The sequence below is a fragment of the Ursus americanus genome, chromosome 31 (genome assembly GCF_024610735.1).
Source record: "Ursus americanus isolate L20-20 chromosome 31, mUrsAme1.1.p, whole genome shotgun sequence".
Lineage (NCBI taxonomy): Eukaryota > Metazoa > Chordata > Mammalia > Carnivora > Ursidae > Ursus > Ursus americanus.
In genome coordinates this window covers 13,145,526-13,164,526 of record NC_142157.1, presented here as the reverse complement: position 1 = coordinate 13,164,526, position 19,001 = coordinate 13,145,526, and the positions used below count along the sequence as shown (strand labels likewise).

Genomic DNA, 19,001 nt, shown 5'->3' with positions numbered 1-19,001 from the left:
GGATTGTTTTTTTCCCCAGGATGGAGGTGTGAAGAACTCTGTGGACCTACTCCCCCATGAAAAAACTGTAATTGGTAAAAATTATAAAAATAAACAACCATTTATTATCTTCAGAAATTGTTATAAGGACATATAGCAAATGAAGAAACATTTGAGAACATAACTAAATCTTGGTGAGAACACCAAGATTCTGTGGCATTTGAGCCACCCTGTTGCCCTCACCCCCAACCAGGGCAAAGTGACAAAAGCCCTACTCTGGGTGAGTGTTACCAAGAAGATAGGGTTCCCCTCCCACCAGCTCCCACTCAAGGTCTACAGTCTCTTTTTTGGGTGGGGCAAACCACCAACATTTCTTACCCCTTATCCAATTCTGTGCTGCAAAGCTGGCTGAGAAGACCAGAGTCCACCTTTCTGGTCCACAGTGCTGCTTATAAAACAGGATGATGTGGGCCACTGTCCAAGACATGCTGCCAGCTCCACAAGAGTGGCTCAGATATTTCGCCCAGGGAGAGAGGCAGGCCACAAAAAGAGAGAGCTCCAAGGCTGCATCTGACATTTGAGAGAGAGTGGGGAAGACTGAGCCTAAGGATATTCTTGAAAACAGTGGAGCCTTTGGTAATTACAAGGAGGCAGGTAACTCCATGAGAACAAGAATGTAACCACAGACCAGCTGGCTTCTCAGGGAGACTCAAGGAAAGAAAGAGCTAAGGATAACTCTCTTGGAGTCAGAAAAATCTCAAAGGACTAGCCTCAAAAAGCACCCATGCATAGAGGCCTGAATTAATTAGATAAGCCCAGGAGCAATTTTTGCCCTAGGACATTGTTGAAAACAATAGAGGAATCAGCTGGCAATTAGTGGAACCTAACAACTGAGTGTTCACCATAGAGATAGAAAGCTTAGTAGAAAGATCAGGGAAGGGGGTGCCTGGGTGGCACAGCGGTTAAGCGTCTGCCTTCGGCTCAGGGCGTGATCCTGGCGTTATGGGATCGAGCCCCACATCAGGCTCCTCTGCTGCGAGCCTGCTTCTTCCTCTCCCACTCCCCCTGCTTGTGTTCCCTCTCTCGCTGGCTGTCTCTATCTCTGTCAAATAAATAAATAAAATCTTTAAAAAAAAAAAAGAAAGATCAGGGAAGGAAGGGAGGAAAGCACCGTTAAAACCACTGCCTTCTGAGGGTGACTACACATGCTCAAGGCTATGCCCTCTGAGGGGCAACATCAGAGGCTTCATACCATGGGGGATAAGCCAAGTTACTAAACAAACAAGCAAACAAACAAAAAAAGCTCCCCCTTATCAATATCTAGAATTCCTATAATACATTAAATATATGACATAGAATGTCCAGTATTCAACAACAACAATGAAAAAGAATTATGATATGCAAAGAAACAGAAAAGTGTCACTCATACACCCGAAGAAGATCAGGCAACAGAAACGTCCCATGAGAGAGTCCAGATGATGAACTTAGCAGACAAGGACTTCAAAGCAGGAATTATAAATATGTTCAGAGAATTAAAGGAAATCATGCTTTAAGAAGTGAGGAATGGTATGATGGTAATGTCTCATCAATAAAAAATATCAATAAGGGGGTAGAATTCATAAAAAAAGAACCAAATGAAAATCCTAGAGTAGAAACTTATATTACAGTAACATATATGAAAAATTTAACAGAGGGGCTCACCAGTAGATTTGAACTGGCAGAAGAAAGCACCTACAAACTTGAAGATAGGTTGATAGAGATTATGAAATATGAGAGAAGAAAGAATGAAGATAAATCTACAGTTTCAGGGAAATGTATGCATACTGATATAAATGTATGGGCATACCAGGAGAAAGGAGAGAATAAGGAGTAGGAAAAAAAATCTTGGAAGAAAAAATAGCTGAAACTTCCCAAACTTGATAAAAAAAATATTAATCTATACATCCAAGAAGCTCAATGAACTCAAGTAGAATAAACACAAACAGATCCATAGTCCTATAAAATTAAAATGTTGAAAGCCTAAGATAAAAAGAAAATCTTGAAAATAGCAGGAGAAAATGAATTGTTATGGGAAAAAGAACCTAATAAGATTAACTGCTGACTTCTCATTAGGAACTACTGAGGCCCGAAGGAAGAAGGATAATATACTCAAGGTGCTCAATAAAAAACCTGTCCACCAAGAGTCTTATATCCAGCAAGACTATCTTCAAAAGTAAAGAGGAAATTAATATATCGCTAGGTAAACAAAACTGAGACAATTTGTTGCTAGCAGATCCAACTTAAAAGAAATACTAAAGAAAGTTCTTTAGGATTAAAGCAAATAATCACAGACAGTTATTTGAAACCACATGAGAAAATAAAGAGCATTAGTAAAGGTAATTATTTTATTATAAAAGACAGTATACATGCATAGTTCTTTTTTTCTTAACTGATTAAAAAAGCAATTCTATAAAACAATACATACATAATTGTATTGTTGTGTCTATAGTATGTAGAAATGCAGTGTACTTGACAATGACAGCACATAAGAGGTGGGTTGGAAGAAGTACTGACAAGATGACACCAGATGGTAACTAGAATTCACAGAAAGAAATGAAGAGAACTGGAAATGTTAAATAAGAAAGTTAATATAGAAAATTCTATGATTATATACTTGCTGTCCTTTCCTCTCTCAACTTTGTCAAAATACAAAGAATTATATAGTTATAAAAATTATTGTACCATTTATTTATGTGAAATGTATAACAACAATAGTGCAAAAGGGAGGAAGATGGAATAGAATTATACAAGAATAACAATTTCTATGTCTCTCTGGAATTAAGTTGGTATAAATATTTGATAGAATTTACCAGTGAAGACACTGGGCCTGATATTCTCTTTATGGGAAGTGTTTTAATTTTGAACTAAGTTTCTTTTATTAATATAAAGCTATTTATGTTTTCTACTTTTTCTCCAGTCAGTTTTATAGTTTCTATCTTTCAAGGTCAACATCAGATAATAAGTTGCCAAATTTATTACTATAAAGTTGTTCATGGGGCACCTGGGTGGCTCAGTTGGTTAAGCGTCTGGCTTTTGGTTTCAGCTCAGGTCGTGATCTCATGGTCATGACATGGAGCCCTATGTCAGGCTCTGTGCTCAGTGTGGAGTCTGTTTCAGATTCTCTCTCTCTCTCCTTCCTTCTCTCCCCATTCAGTGCTTGCACACACTCTCTCTCTCAAATGAATAAAAAATCTTTAAAAATATAAAGTTGTTCATTATATTTCATTACTATCATGCTATAGATTTAATAGTGATTTCCCTATTTGATCCCTAATGGCAATCTGTATGTTATCATTTTTTCTGGATCTATCTAGAGAGATTTATCATGTTTATTAATGCCTTTCAAAGAGCCAACTTTTGCTTTCATTTTCTCCATTGTTTTTGTTCATTTTCTATTTAATTGATTCCTACTATTATGTTCATTATTTATTTTCTTCAACTTACATTGGATTTAATTTGCTTTGATTTTATTAGCATCTTAAGGCAAAAATCTTATATAATTGGTATTGAACCTTTCTTCTTTTCTAAAATAAGCATTGAAAGGAAGTAAAATGTCCGTCTAGGCACTGCCTAACTGCATCTCCGAATTTTGATAGGTCATGTTTCCATTACATGTCAAACTATTTTCTCATTTTCCTTAAAATTTCCTCTCCAAGCTAAGAGTTACTTTTGAAGTACATGATCTAATTTCCAAATATTTGGGAGTTATTTTGATATCCTTATTTTTAATTTAATTCTCTTATGGTCAGGTAATATACCTGTCATGATTTCACTATTTTTAAATTTGTTGAGATTTGTTTCAATAGTCCAGAATATTCAAAGTGTTCTATGTTCATACTGATTTTCTCCTTATTCTTTAAATCACTGGGGAAAGAATGTTGAATTTTCCATTTAACATTGTGAATATACCAGGCTCCCTGCTCAGTGCGGAGTCTGCTTCTTCCTCTCCCTCTCCCCGTGTGCTCTCGCTCTCTCTCAAATAAATTAATTAATTAATCTTAACGTTCTGAATATGTCTATTTCTTTTTTCAATTCTACTAGTTTCTGCTTCATGTATTTTAAAGTTTTGTTATTAAGTACATATTAAAGCTTAAGTACATTTCACCTTCTTTTTGTTTTTAACTTATCTATCAGCCCTCTCTATCTCTGTATCTCTATATACTTAAAGTGTGTTTGTATTTGGTCTTGCTTTTCATCCAGTTTGACCATTTCTGCATTTGAAATGTAGAGTTTAGACTTATTTCATCTAATGTAATTATAAGTAAGGTTAGGCTTAATTCTACCATCTTGCTATTTATTTCCTATTTTTTTTGTTTTTTTAAATCTTCTTTTCCTATTTTCCTACTTCCTCTGTTTGAATACTTGTAGTATTCCATTTTATCCTCTATTGGCTTATTAGCCACACTTATTCTTTTTTTTTTTTTTTTTAGTGGTTGCTTTAGTGTTTCTAATATGCATCTTTAACTTACCACAATCTACCTTAAAATAATATTACATCACTTCACACAAAATGTAAAACTCTTAAAACTGTGTATTTCCATTTTTGCTCTCCTGTCTCTCTGCTTTTTTTGTCATACATTTTAGTTTTACATGCTAAAACCCCCAAAACACACAGCTATAACTGTGGCTTTAAGTAATGATTTCTCTTTTAATAATATTAAAATATTTTTTAAAAAATATAAAATTTCTTAGTTATCCTTATATTTACCACTAATAGTATTTTTCTTTTCTTTTTGTAGGTCTGAGTTTCCATCTTTTTTAAAAGATTTTATTTATTTGAGATAGAGCGTGTGCGTGCACAATTGGGGGTGGGGTGGGGGAGAGGGAGAGGGAGAAGAAGGCTCCCCGCTGAGCAGGGAGCCGGAAGCAGGGCTTGATCCCAGCACCCGGGGATCATGACCTGAGCCCACGGCAGACACTTAACCAACTGAGCCATGCAGGTACCCCTCTGAGTTTCCATCTGAAATCATTTTCCTTCACCTGAAAGTTTTTCTTTGACATTTTCCATAGAACATGTCTCTAGTGGTAAATTCTTTTCCTTTGATGAAAATGCCTGTCGTTATTTTGCCTTATTTATGAATAACATTTTCACTGTACTCAGAAATGTTGAGGGGCGCCTGGGTGGCACAGCGGTTAAGCGTCTGCCTTCGGCTCAGGGTGTGATCCCGGCATTATGGGATCGAGCCCCACATCAGGCTCCTCCGCTATGAGCCTGCTTCTTCCTCTCCCACTCCCCCTGCTTGTGTTCCCTCTCTCGCTGGCTGTCTCTATCTCTGTCGAATAAATAAATAAAATCTTAAAAAAAAAAAAGAAAGAAAGAAATGTTGAGAGCACATTTTTTCCCCACTGCTTTAAAGATATCATTCCATTGCATTGGTTGTCAGCGGCCATTCTTATCTTTGACTGCTAAATGTAATGTGTCTTTTTTCCTCTTGGTGCTTTTATATATTTTTTTTCATTTTGAGTGTTTGACATCTTGATTATGGTATATCTTCATGTGGTTGTCTTTGTTTATCCTACAAGGGAGATTTTGGCTTCTTAAATCTAAGCTTTTCAGTGTTCACAAAATTCGGAAAGATTTCAGCCATTACCTCCCCCAACCCTCACCCCTGTTTTCAGACTGCAATTACACATAGGTTAGAATATTAGGTAATGTCCCATAGGTCTCAGGGGCTTTTTATCTCCCCCTTTCTTTTTTTCTATCTGCTCAATCTGGACAGCTTTTATTTTCCTATCTTCAAGTTCACTGATCTTCACTTCTGCATCTCTCAACCCTACACAAACTCTGGTAGCTGTTCAGATTACAACTTTTCAGCAGTTTTTCCCCTGGTTCTTTGCCCCACTACCTGAAATCTTGCTCCATTATATGTCCAGCTTGGTTTTCAGTCAAATACCCCTATGCAGATTTCTGAAGCTTTCTTTCTGCTTAGCATCTCTTCTCTGCAAATCTCAGCCACATCTGCTTTTCCAGTCTTTTCAGTTCAGCGAGATTGCAGTGCCCTCCATGGGAATGTCCTCCTTGTGCCTGTGGTCTGGAAATTGCCTCCAGGGGTAAAGCTGAGGTGATTGTAGAGCTCCCCTTATTTATTTCCTTTACCAATGTCACAGTCCTAAGCTCTTTTCCAATGTTTGAAAAGTGTTTTGTATATAAAAATGTATTTTATTCAGTTTTCTAGTTATTTGTAGTATAAAAACATGATGACAGAAATTACTATCATGGCCAGAAGCAGAAATCCAGGATTATTTTTATGTACACTGAAATTTGAGAACCTCCAACAGTGTTTTCCAAACTTTCTTTTGATAAGAATCACTTTAGTACTTGTTATAAAAAACAGTTTCCAAGACCTCATTCTCAGAGGTTTTGCTTTGAGTTGAAGGTGATTCTTATCATCAGAGTATTGGAGGAAATGTTAAAAAATAAAAGTACCCAAACTATCCTTTTTTTCTCAGGTGGCAGATTAAAATGTTACCCACTCAAAGAGTCTTTCTTTGACTTCTCTCTCCATAAGAGGTCTTCTCTTTCATTATTACCATATCATTTATGTTCTTCATAGCACTAACAAAAACGTATAATTATTTAATTTGTTTATTTAGCTCTATGTTGTCTTTCTCCCACATTAGACTATAAGCACCATGATGATAGTTTTTCTGGTTCTCCATTGAATACCCCAAACTTACCAAAAGAGAAAGGGGCGGTAATAGGTATAGACCATCCTAACTTGGGCCTGGCCCAAAGTAACATAGTATCTATGGAATTAACAAATGACTGGATGAAAAAACTTAAGTTCTGTACACTTACACACACATGTACACACATACAAAGTGACAGAAGGCCATCTTTTCACATGGTATGGAAAGTACCTCTTCCAAGTGTGGATGTCTGATTCATTTCAATAAAATAATGTGTCAAATTCTGCATTTCAATAAAATACTGATTGAACATTAATGAGAATGGCACTATCACTAATAGATGTTTTCCTAATGGGTAGTTTCTCACATGAATTTTCACGTCACTTTTCTAATGTGTAAGCTAGAAGAAGTATTTTTCAAGGTATTATTGACACATGATATAATTGACTCATTTAAGTATGCAGTTTGATGGTGTTTGGTAATTTGTATACAATCATGTAACCACTAAATCAAGATATAAAACAATTCCCTCACTCTAAAATGTTTCAAAATTCTTGGAAAATGCCATAAAACATTGGTAATGTTAGAAACAAGAAATCTATGATAAAAAATATCAAAAGAAAAGAACTTAGCAGAAGTATTTTAATGTGGCTGGTAAAAATATACCGATTTACCAAATGGCAAAATATCTCTGGTGACCTCATATTTTTCCGGAAACAATACTATAAATTTCAATCCTACTCAGAGAGCAGATGCTTTTGCAATCACTGAAGTACTGTTAAGGAAGAAAGATAAAAGCGTGATATTTATATTTATATATATTCTGCATTAGAAGAGTATGAAGAAGTACATTTAGACTGCTTTTTCCATCTTGCCCTTTAAATAAAAAAATATAATGGAACGACTCTAGGTAATTTGCTGTCTGTTCTGTTGCAAGTACACCAAATAACAGCCTTTTATAGGAGAGCCGGAAGGGTTGTTCCAGCCCTAAGAACATGAAAGGAACCATCCTGTCAGCCGGCTACTCCACTGCAATTGTGCACAGCTAGAGGAAGGAAGGAACAACGCTGTGCTCTTAGGGCAACTCAGCCTGGCTTCCCACTCCTGCCCTGCTTCTCCTGACCCCTCCCACACATACAAGCCTGCGTGGCTTCGTGGCCCTGTCTGCGTACATGTTATCTTCAGCACAGTAACATTAAAGGATTCACTGAGCAAATAAAAACCACTTGTTCATGGTGACTCATGTTCTTTCTATCATCCTATGCTTCCTTTCCTCATCACAGGTTTTATCTTACTTACTAGATGTAAGTATAAAAAGAGAATAACCAATAATGCATGAGAATCAAAGTAGTATTTATTACCTATGAAAACCACTTCATTTACCTGAAATGTGCCTTTATGACTATTTACTGAATTTTTGTGGAAAATACTACCTGTAATTTCTAGTCTTTGATCTCTTGACCGGGATATAATTTTAAACAGAAAAACTGCTATAATTGGAAAGCAACGAGAGAAAGCAATGTCACTATTAAGAATGAACAAATCAGGACCAATATGGATAAGTCACAGAATGCAATCTGTAGCACCACCCTGAAAGGAGAAATTGTAGCTAAATTTGGATTATGAGGGAAGGGCTCTCTTAATAGAAAGATGTCCGAACTCTGAATTTCGACTCCATTATGGCGGAGGGCACACCAAGGGACAGAAGCCTAGATTCCTTACACCCTTAAAATGTGGCTGCTCATACAAGAAGGGGAAAATGATCGTTAAATCTCAGTTTTTCCCTTCGTGTTCATCAGTAGCAAATGCTTAATACCAGACTGATTAAACTCAATTTTGACTCTTCTCATTTTTAGTCTCCTGGGTCAGTGCTAAACATATGCAGAAATCTGACCAACCCACACCTCCCAGCCCCCCTCCATCCTTGCTATTGACCCTCAAAAACAGACACTAGCAATTAAAGGAAGCACAAAGGCAAAAGAGGTATCTACATTTTACTAAGCAGGCCAGTCAAGTAATACGGTAACAAGAAGTAGAAATGAATATATGTATGACATAAAATGGGGCATAAGTAAAAATATATATATATTTGGTTCTCCCTTTATGCCTACATCATTAGAAAAGCCTAAAATACTAAGTGACAATAAAAATCCCTATAGACATTCTATCGGTTCCCACAGCAGAAAACTTTCTACCCCATCTGTTATTAGACAGTTTCATCACAAATATGCAACTGGAATTTCAGACAGCTAGCAACTAGTGATCTTTTCCTAAATCTGGGCAACAATTAGTGTCTGAAAATGAACATACAGAATTGAGAAGGAAATAATTCCCGAATGGGGCTCTGTGTATTATTCATGCTCAAAAACTTAAAATAAAATGAAAGGGAAATATAAAAGAAAAATACAGGAGAGAGAAAAATTTTATCAAACTGAAAGAAATGATTCAAGAAACACAATGAAATAATGGAGAAAAGAGGCCCATAAGATCGGAGTAAATCTTATTTTTCTTAGGGTTTGAATCCTGGGTTGAAGTATAAATAAAATGATTTTTCATGGTGAAATGTCACTGAGCAGGAGTTTGTCCAAGCTGGGGCACCCTCCCCACATGCCAGGCTGACAATGACGGGTGTCACTGATTGCTCAACCCCCACAAGACACACACACCTTCTCTAAGCAGATTCACACCAGAAGCCCAGAGCTGTTAGCATGACTCTGGGGAATATCACAGCCTCTCTCTGGCTGCTCTTTGGCTATCCTCATGCAAAATAATTTATTTGGGCTTTCTTACAATAAGAGGTATAATTAGCAGTCATTTTGTAGAATGAAAGTATTGATGCCACAAGCCAATTTTCTGAAAGTGCCTCTACAGCAGCACCTGTACCATTCATGTTTATAAATCAGGTAACTGTACATTGAGCCACTGCATTGCGTATGTAATTAGCCTAATTTACATATGTAAATCAATTGTCTTATATACAGTTTGCCAACTTCTTGCTTTCCTTTATTTTTCCCCCACATTGTAGGTACAGATAGATCAGATTTCCGAAATACCATTTTAATAAACTACCAGTTTTTTGGGTTTTTTTTTTCCTCAAGCCATTTAGGGATATTTCCAATTCCTCCATCTGATAATAAAACACAAGGACAAAGTTCAAAGAAGCTGTTAAGTCCCTACTGATTCATTATATCAGGAAGCTGCTTTACTTGCACTGGATGTCACAAATGCTCTTAATCAATCTTTTCTGCTCTCACAAAAGAACATTTCACTATGCTCAGGTGTCTCCAACTCTCACGTAATTCCAAGTGACAATACTGAGAAATGACAATATAATTAGAATACAGATTTGATAGGCATAAAAGACAATGACTGATCTCATTCAATTTTTTTTAAACTCTGGGCAAAGATCTTTACCTTATAACCTTGCCCATTTAGCTCTACCTGAATCTCCACTCAAATGCTAATCTACCAATGATTCCAGATGGAAAAGAAAATTAAAGATGCATTATTGAAAATGTTTCAAAGGATATAAAGATACAGAATTTTATTCAAGACTACATTAAGGATCAGCACAGCATTAGATCTCAAATATACATACACAAACATGAAGTAAACCTTGAAAATTCTCCATTTATTTAAGGCGAAATGTTTTAAGTTCATAATGTATATTCTGTTACTTAGGTAAAGTTTAGATGACTAAAAGTTTTGCTTTGCTTTAACATGTGATTTAACTAAAATATAAAGCAATCTTAACAGAGAAAAACAAAGTAATTCTCAAATCATAATATGCTGCCTATTTTTAAAGAACACAAATGGTTATTTAAAAAATTTTTAAACTTCTATAAAATAATGTAATACACAGTTTAGATTTTGAAAGGGTTCTTGAAAATACTATTTCACAATTCTGTAAGGCTCTATGGTTCAATTAAATGTGGCCAATTAAACATATAAATGTATTTCCTTCCACTCAGGAATCTCCACTAAAACGCTAGAAAGGGAATCAAATACTATAAACCACAAGAAAAAAGAGAACAGAGAAAGGGAGAGCAGCAGACAAGAGATTTCAACAAAAGTTTTCAATATGGAAAGGTGATGACTGATCTGGTAATGCAGAGGAAGCCACAAAATAAAGCGCTATGTGAGAACTATTCTGTGGTTACCCCAGCACATCAACCCAGGAGCTAGGAGGGGAGGGACAGAAAACAAGGGACACTTTGGAAGTCTCTAATCAAAAGACTTGATACCCTCTTATCCCACATACAAAATATCAACATCCATGAGCCTATCTAAGCACTACACACACACACACACACACACACACACACACACACACACACACAGGCAAGAGACTGGAGGTTTTATTCCCTAGGGAAACTGAAGGGACTCGAGATTTGGTGACATCAGTGCAGTGGATAATGAGAAGAAGGCACATACTACCACATGATGTGTAAAACACGGGAGTGAGCTTAGAAAGGGGGAGTCAAGGGATTCAGGAACAGTGGGGTCCACGTAAGTGAGCAGCACAGATCTCAGAGAGGTCAGTCTGATGCATGGCAGACCTCCACTGTGGAGCAGGAAGACGAAGGGTTCCAAAAGCACGATTAGCAGCCTTGCCAAAATTCAGAATGCAGATTAGAAAATGAAGGAGTAGAGAAACTCAGCCTTACATTTCCTGGTACGCGTCAAAAGCACAGATCTGCTCGGGGGAAGCCGGCGCAGCTAAATGGGATCGACACTACTACTGCTTCGTATCGTAAGCCTTTTGGTTCCACTTGCTTTTTGTTAACCAGGGGCATGTATTTATTTTGCAAAAGGTGAAAATGATTAAGTCTCTCTGAGATTATATTGAGTGAAAAATAGGATAACTTCATAAATAATACTGCCAATCATTTTAAACATACAAAAAAAAAAGGTGAAGGAAGTATGTTAAATGTTGAGGGTGGTTCTTTTTATAGTTTCAGGTATTTTCCACAATGATCAGCCATTTAAAAATCATTTAAAAACCATAAGAGAAAAATATAAAGTACTTAAACAATACAATTTATATTTGTCACTGCAGAAAAACCAACAGAACATTCTGAAAGAAATACAATAATCAAATGCTAATAAAATCATAATGAACACAATAAATGTGATTACAGTGAACCAATGAAGGTTTTACTAGTCCTGAGTCTAATAAAAGCAACTGTTAAAAACACTTGTGAATTTCATCAGAATTAATGATTACCTCACTTGAATAATATTCAATGAAAATTAGAAAAACTACCTTCTTCTAGGACTGGCAGTTACCTTAACAGGGCACCTTCCCAGATGTATTCCTGCATCGGAAAGAACTGTCCAAACCTACTCTCAGGAGACTCTACAGTTTCCCTTTGGTGACTTGCTTGGTATTCAACACCATTTCTGATATGGTTTTTTTCCCCATAAATGTAAATACCTGGTTCTGTGGTTTATGACATTAGTATTCAATGAGGACAGAAAAAAAAAATCACAGCTTACCATTTTTGTCTAATGAAGCCTCACTTACATTAATTTTCTCTCATACCCTAGCACCGGACACAAAGCCTCTGTCACGTGTTAGCTCACCAAAATACGGATGAATAAATCAATTTTATAATGAAATCTCTTTTACGCTTGTTCTTCTGCAAGGCAAAGAATCCCTGTCTTTTATGGTGGAGATGTTTCCTCTTAGTCATTAATAGCCTTCGTGGCTTTCCTTTAATTTCCTAATGTGTCTTAAAAGGACGAGGCCAGAACGGGGCACAATGTTCTGCTAAGGCTGTGACCAGTCAGGAACATACTAAAGGAAGGGTTTCCTGGTGTCGATGATACGTAAACATGCAGTCATTCCGAGACCACACTGTGAATTTCCACACGTAGAATAATGTTGAATCACTTACCTCAAGAACCAACCACAGCTTGTCTCCATTTATTTTATCCTTCTTAAAGTACATGCCATAGAATCTCACCACATTGGGGTGGTCGGAAAGCGTCTTTAAGATGTTATACTCTGCTTCAATCTCTTCATCGATATCCTAGTTTTGAAAAGTCATAGGAAGAAAACCATGAGAAAAATTTGAATTATGCCAAAGAGACATATTAGAGCCCACCAAGTAGAGCATTTAATTTTGTCAAAACAAGGTTATAATAATGGCTTTTATTGTGCTCAATTGTACGTATTGAAATTTCTCATGCCATTATGTAAGGGAAGAGATTGTGATTTTCCCGCTAATCAAATACATCTCTAATTATGCTCACTTCACTGAGTTAAAAAGGGACAAATGAAAGACTATTTTTGTATGCAGTTAGAAAGAAACATACATGAAAAAGGACTCCAGAAGATATTCCTTTCTTTGCAGTGTTAACTTTGTTTCAGTGGCAAAGCCATTGATTTGAAATAAAAACTTTTAGCTGGTTCATTTTGTTCCCTTGAAATACAGGATATATAGAAGCCTTCAAAAACTAGTCGTATAAGGAATAAATTCCTACTTTTCCAAAAAAGTAAAATAAAGTTAGACATAAGATGGCATCCAACCCATTTGCCAGAAGTAGAACAGGTTGCTACCCTTGCCAACAGAAATGCAAGATAACAACCACTGAGTCGTGTTTTTAGAAAACCACAATACATGAAACGGCTCAGAGTAATAATAAGAGAAAACCTTCGAATGCTGTTCTTACAGTAACATTTAGTGTCCACTTTGTTTTATAACAAAATCATGTAATCACAGAGCCGGATTTAGACCAGAGCTCTAATTTGAGAAAAAGAAGCTAAAGCTCAGATAGGCTGGTGATAGAGCTGGTTAGGGTAACACGCAGGACTGGCCGGCAAGTCCATTGCCTCCTCCCTTCCCATTCATTTTATCCCTTTCTCAGATAGAAACATACTATATCAAAATTCATAATAGTAAGGCTCTTTTAATAAAAAAAAGCCACTGGGTAAAATGCTTGGGATGCATTTAAATTTATTTTATTAAGATTATAATCTCTTGGTTATAAATCTTTTTTATTTGGCTTGTGACATGATGAATAAAGAGGAAATCAATAATTCTGAGAAAAACATATATGTACCATGACAAGAATAAAGGCAGCAAAAGAACCAATTTCATACCATGGTTATGAAACCGATATATTTCATTAAAGCAATAGAACAAAACATGATTTTTTAAGGTTCATAGGATATGAAACAGGAGTAAATTATAAAAGAATAATGGCCATATGTACTCATAATCCATTTGTCCTTCCACATTAAGAAGTAGAGGAATGGGAGAGACACGCTGGTTATGGGGCCAGACACGGGATCCAGCTGGAGCCCTTCCTCTTGCCACCATGAACCCTAACCCATACTTGCAAAGACCAGAGGAGAGAGGTACAGTCACTGTGGTATGGCTTAATTTGTGTCTCTCTTCCTTCAGATTAAATGGTAAGAACTGGGGCACCTGGGTGGCTCAATTGGTTAAGCATCTGCCTTTGGCTCAGGTCATGATCTCAGGGTCCTGGGTTGGAGCCCCACGTCAGGCTCCCTGCTCCGCGGGGTGTCTCCTTCTCCCTCTGCCCCTCCCCCCACCCCCAATCCCCACTCACACTCTCTCTCTCAAATAAACAAATAAAATATTTTTTTAAAAATGGTAAAAACTGGGGCGCCTGGGTGGCACAGCGGTTGAGCGTCTGCCTTCGGCTCAGGGCGTGATCCCGGCGTTATGGAATCGAGCCCCACATCAGGCTCCTCCGCTATGAGCCTGCTTCTTCCTCTCCCACTCCCCCTGCTTGTGTTCCCTCTCTCGCTGGCTGTCTCTATCTCTGTCTAATAAATAAATAAAATCTTTTAAAAAATGGTAAAAACTTTCCAATAGGGAAATATGAAAACATTCAGCATCAGTTAAGCCTGGACATAGTTGTCTCTCTCTCTTTTTTTTCTTCCAGTGTATCTAATTTATGGCTTGAAAATTCATTGCTCTCCTCTGCTCAAAATAATATGAAATGCTGTAGTTATAACGGGTTTAGTAGAAATAAGCAATCAAAAAAGAAAGCACAACCTAAGATGCACAGAGACCTGGAGACTTTTTGCAGAGTCCTACAGTTTTTTAGTGTAAGAGCTGTGACAAGGACCAGGAGTCTCACGTCCTTCCCAAACATATCACGTCACCTCTGTCATGTCACACCCCACCATGTGTGCAAGAGTCAAGTAACTGGAGAAACTGCTCTCAATAGAACTTTGGCTATAATGTGATCACTGAGGTCAATCTGGCTCAGCCACGTGCTGTGGGAGAGCTACATATGTCCCAGGAGATGAGAATGTTCCAAAACGGCCAGTTATCCTTCCCAGGAAAACAAAAACAGGGTGGGTGACCTCATCAACCTCTTTACGCTCTTCAAGGCCAAAAAAAAAAAAAAAAAAAAAAAAAAAAAGGCCTAGAATGTTCCTTATCACACAAGTGCTATTCCAAGAAAAAGCAAAAGAGGATCCCCACTGGGGCATCACTTGAAGAGGCCATATGCACATGCAATTTCCGTTCTTCATAAGGAAACTCACTCTGATTATAAGTGAACACCATTTCTGCTTTGGAAACATTTCAGCAAACCTGAAAATTAATTTCCCAACTCCGAAAGAAATATCATCTAAAATAAAACATTTCTGGGTTTGCTTAAGAAACATTCTGCCTGAAGCCTAAATAAATGCAGGAGGAAAAAGAGATCTGGCCAAGATGACATTTTAGAATTACTTCTAGACCCTTGAGTCTGTGTTCTTACAATTTTTTGAAATCTAAAATAACATTAGATCAACCATTGAGCTATGGAGAGCTGCACTTATTTATTTACTTACTTGTATTATATATTTGTTCAATTATTAAATATTTATTGGTCCCTATTGTATACATTAAGTATATAACAAGAAAAATCTAACAAATAGACTTTTTTTTTTTACATTTTCAACTGTAGTTGACATTATGATAAATAAATCAAGTTACCTACAGACTTTTTAACCGTTTAGTACAAATAAAAACGAAGTTAATAAAAAAAAAAAACATGACATACATGAATTGGGTCCAGAATTTTCACTGCTGCTTTTTGGCCATTTTTTTTATTCAACACTTTAAAAACTTTCCCGTAAGTTCCTTTGCCAATCGTTTCGGTGATTTCCCATGTATCAGAAGGATCAGGAAAGTTATCAAAGATGATTGTTTTTCCAGTTAATGGAAGCATCTCACAAGCTTAAATCACTGCAGAGAAAAACACAGTTTCAGCTACAGTTGATTGGGGATATTAAATGGTACACATAAACTCATGGGAAATTATCTCACATTTCACTGATATGATGGAAAATATACAGCAGTAACCAAATGTACTCAGAATTATAGAAAATTTTAATTTCAATTCTTTTTGCAAACAGATTAATATGAGTTTAATAATGCTTTGTAAATAGGGCTTTATTTCTATGTTTAATATAGTCCCATATTAATTGCTCTTCATTCTTTTCATATTAAAATAAGAGGCACATATTTAAATCACTTTGATATGCTGCTTTATACTCAGATATTAACACAATGAATCAAATAATTTAAAATTAACCTTAAAGACGATAAAATTCAATGTAGTCAAGGCAAATCCCACACTTTGAGGTGATTCTGTCTTATATCACTCCTCTATGTAAAACCCAATAATGGGTCCCCTCGTATTGCTTTTAGGATGAAATTTAACACAACCTACCAGGTCCTTTAAAGTATGGCCCTTGCTTAATGTCCTAGCCTCATGTCTCAACTCTTCTTCTCCCAGACACTACAAACCAGTCACCAGGATCCTTTAAAGTCGTTTATTTCTTGCTTAAGGATCTTAGTAGACATGAATCCCTCCCATTTTCTGCCTGTGGTTTCGTTATTAAATTCCAACACCTTCTTATCTTTCAGATCTTGGCTTAGATGTCATTTCCTCTGAATGTGACCACTCTCCATCCCACTTGGGTTGCATGCCCCACCCCTGTACTTGCATAGCACTCTTACCCACGTTTATCGGATCTTATGATATGCCCAACACCTGGCACAGTGTTGAAATAATAAGAGAATACAGCCAATGAGGTCACATGACTTTTAAAAGGCGGTGTTATATGTAACCTGAAATAAGATCCCAGGTTTCTTGACTTCCCAGTAGTGTTTTTAACTTTCTATATTCTCCCTCTATTACATTCAACCATTTGTATATAACCACAAAAAAACCACGCATACACACAGACACACACACAAAAACCACACACACAAAGAAAGTAAAAGAAAGAGCTCCCAGAACTTCTGGTGGCCCTTATATTTTTCTCAATTACCTGTGCAAAACCTCATAATCTTCAATGTTAAAAAGTTGCATGCAGTTGTGCATGCATACACACAGAACACATGTATTAATAAATAGGTATTAATACTACAATAATAATATTAGTCCATGAAATTCATTGGTCTAACCACAATTTTCAATCTCAGCCACACCACTGATCCACTGAGTCCTCACTTTCTTTATAGCCATCAAGCATGTTCAGTCATCATTCCTTCTCCATTTGCTTCTTCCTCAGCATAAATTCTACAGCTTGAGTTATGACTTCCTAGCAAACACCCTCAACATACTCTTGTTCCTCTTTCTCCACCATCAGTCTCCCAGGATTAAAAAAACCAAGTCTGTGAAACCCTACATGTCTTCACACCTGTGCCTGTAGCTAGAGAAAAACCATACAACCATACTGACTGGTTTCACTTCAAATTCAGAATAACAAACCTACAAGCAGACCCTCGACACTGCCTAGAAGCCCTACTGTGCTTCCCTGGTTTGTCTATTCCTTTCTCATTATTTCACAGTGATCCCTCTCCTCACATTTTTCTGTTCTCAATTGTTCTTCTTTGCTTTCTATCCCCGCCCACAAAATTTCCCAACTGATGCCCTTACTTAATAATTAATTGAAAAGATAAAAGCAACAGTAAACACCTTAAAACTACAGACTTCTCATCCTGAAAACTACAAACCAATATGCATCAAACATGAGTTCATTCTCATTATCCATCATCGATTTTTGCTGTTTGGCCTCAATTAGTCTGTTTCTTCAGTTCCTTCTCAGCCTTCAGAGTTTGGCTCAAACATTACTTTCTCAGAAAGGACTTTCTTGACTAACCTTCGTAAAGTTAGCTATCCCCACATATTTTATTTCTCCTTTAGAATGTAAGCTACAGGGGCGCCTGGGTAGCGCAGTCGTTAAAGCGTCTGCCTTCGGCTCAGGGCGTGATCCTGGTGTACCGGGATCGAGTCCCACATCAGGCTCCTCTGCTGTGAGCCTGCTTCTTCCTCTCCCACTCCCCCTGCTGTGTTCCCTCTCTCGCTGGCTGTCTCTCTCTGTCAAATAAATAAATAAAATCTTTAAAAAAAAAAAAAAGAATGTAAGCTACAAAAGAGTATAGACTTTATTTTTACTACTGTATCTGCAATTCCCAGAACAATGCCTAGCACATGGTAGGCAATTAGTAAATCTGGCAAAATGGGCAAATGTTTACCTGTTAATTCTGACAACACAGACCTTAGCTATCTTGTTCACATTCAAATCTAATAATGCCTAACTCTGTGCCTGGCATATAGTAGATGTTAAATATACAGCTGTTGAATAAATTAATCAATATGGTTCTTCAAAAGAAGTTTTTAAAGGAGGGAGAAAAAAAGGATTAGGGAGAGCTGGAAAGAATTTGAAAATCTAAACAAAATAAGGATCATGTTCTGATTCATTGTACTTAAGGGCACATCATCTCATAAATGGCTATGAATGCCTGCTAAAAATCACAGCGCTGCATAAAAACACATTTATGAATAGGCCTTAGAACACTTAATCTTTATGAAATTTGTGCCTTTGATCCAAAATGCAATGGAATAAGTAGGAGGTAATCAGTAATAATCATCCACTTTAGTGATTGCACAATCAGTGACAAGATAACTACTTCTTACATCTATGTACTTGAGTCATGCAAATGAGCATTTATACCAACCATATAATGTAAAAGTTAGACCAAAAGACCAAATTAAATCTCATTAAATGCCTGCAATAAGCGTTTTTAACCACAAGAAACATTCATTATATGAAATACTGCTTTTCAAGTGGTAATGTTAGTGAATACAATTTTAATTTCTGCTACATTAATTATTAGGAAGTAACTATTGGTATTTAAATATACAGGCATAAGAATGAACACCTAATGTGTGCAGAGTATTTTAGAGTCTTGGGGATACAAAGATAGGCAACTCATGGATAGATATATGTAAGTAATATTATGAAAAGTGGCAGATAATAGAAACAAGCCTAAAGTGCTATAGCAGCCCAGGTGAAGAAGCAATTAATT

The 19,001-nt window shown here is 36.7% G+C and overlaps 1 protein-coding gene across 1 annotated transcript in view; it reads right to left on the bottom strand.

The window, feature by feature from the left end:
• MYO3A (myosin IIIA) overlaps positions 1–19,001 on the bottom strand; it is a 232,053-nt gene that overhangs the window by 199,908 nt on the left and 13,144 nt on the right. The window contains exons 3-4 of the mRNA XM_045775374.2: positions 15,682–15,866; positions 12,549–12,683 (exon numbers count right to left, since the gene is read on the bottom strand). Of these exons, the coding sequence (XP_045631330.2) occupies positions 12,549–12,683; positions 15,682–15,849 (303 nt within the window). The 5' untranslated portion in view covers positions 15,850–15,866. The remainder of the gene's footprint in view (positions 1–12,548; positions 12,684–15,681; positions 15,867–19,001) is intronic.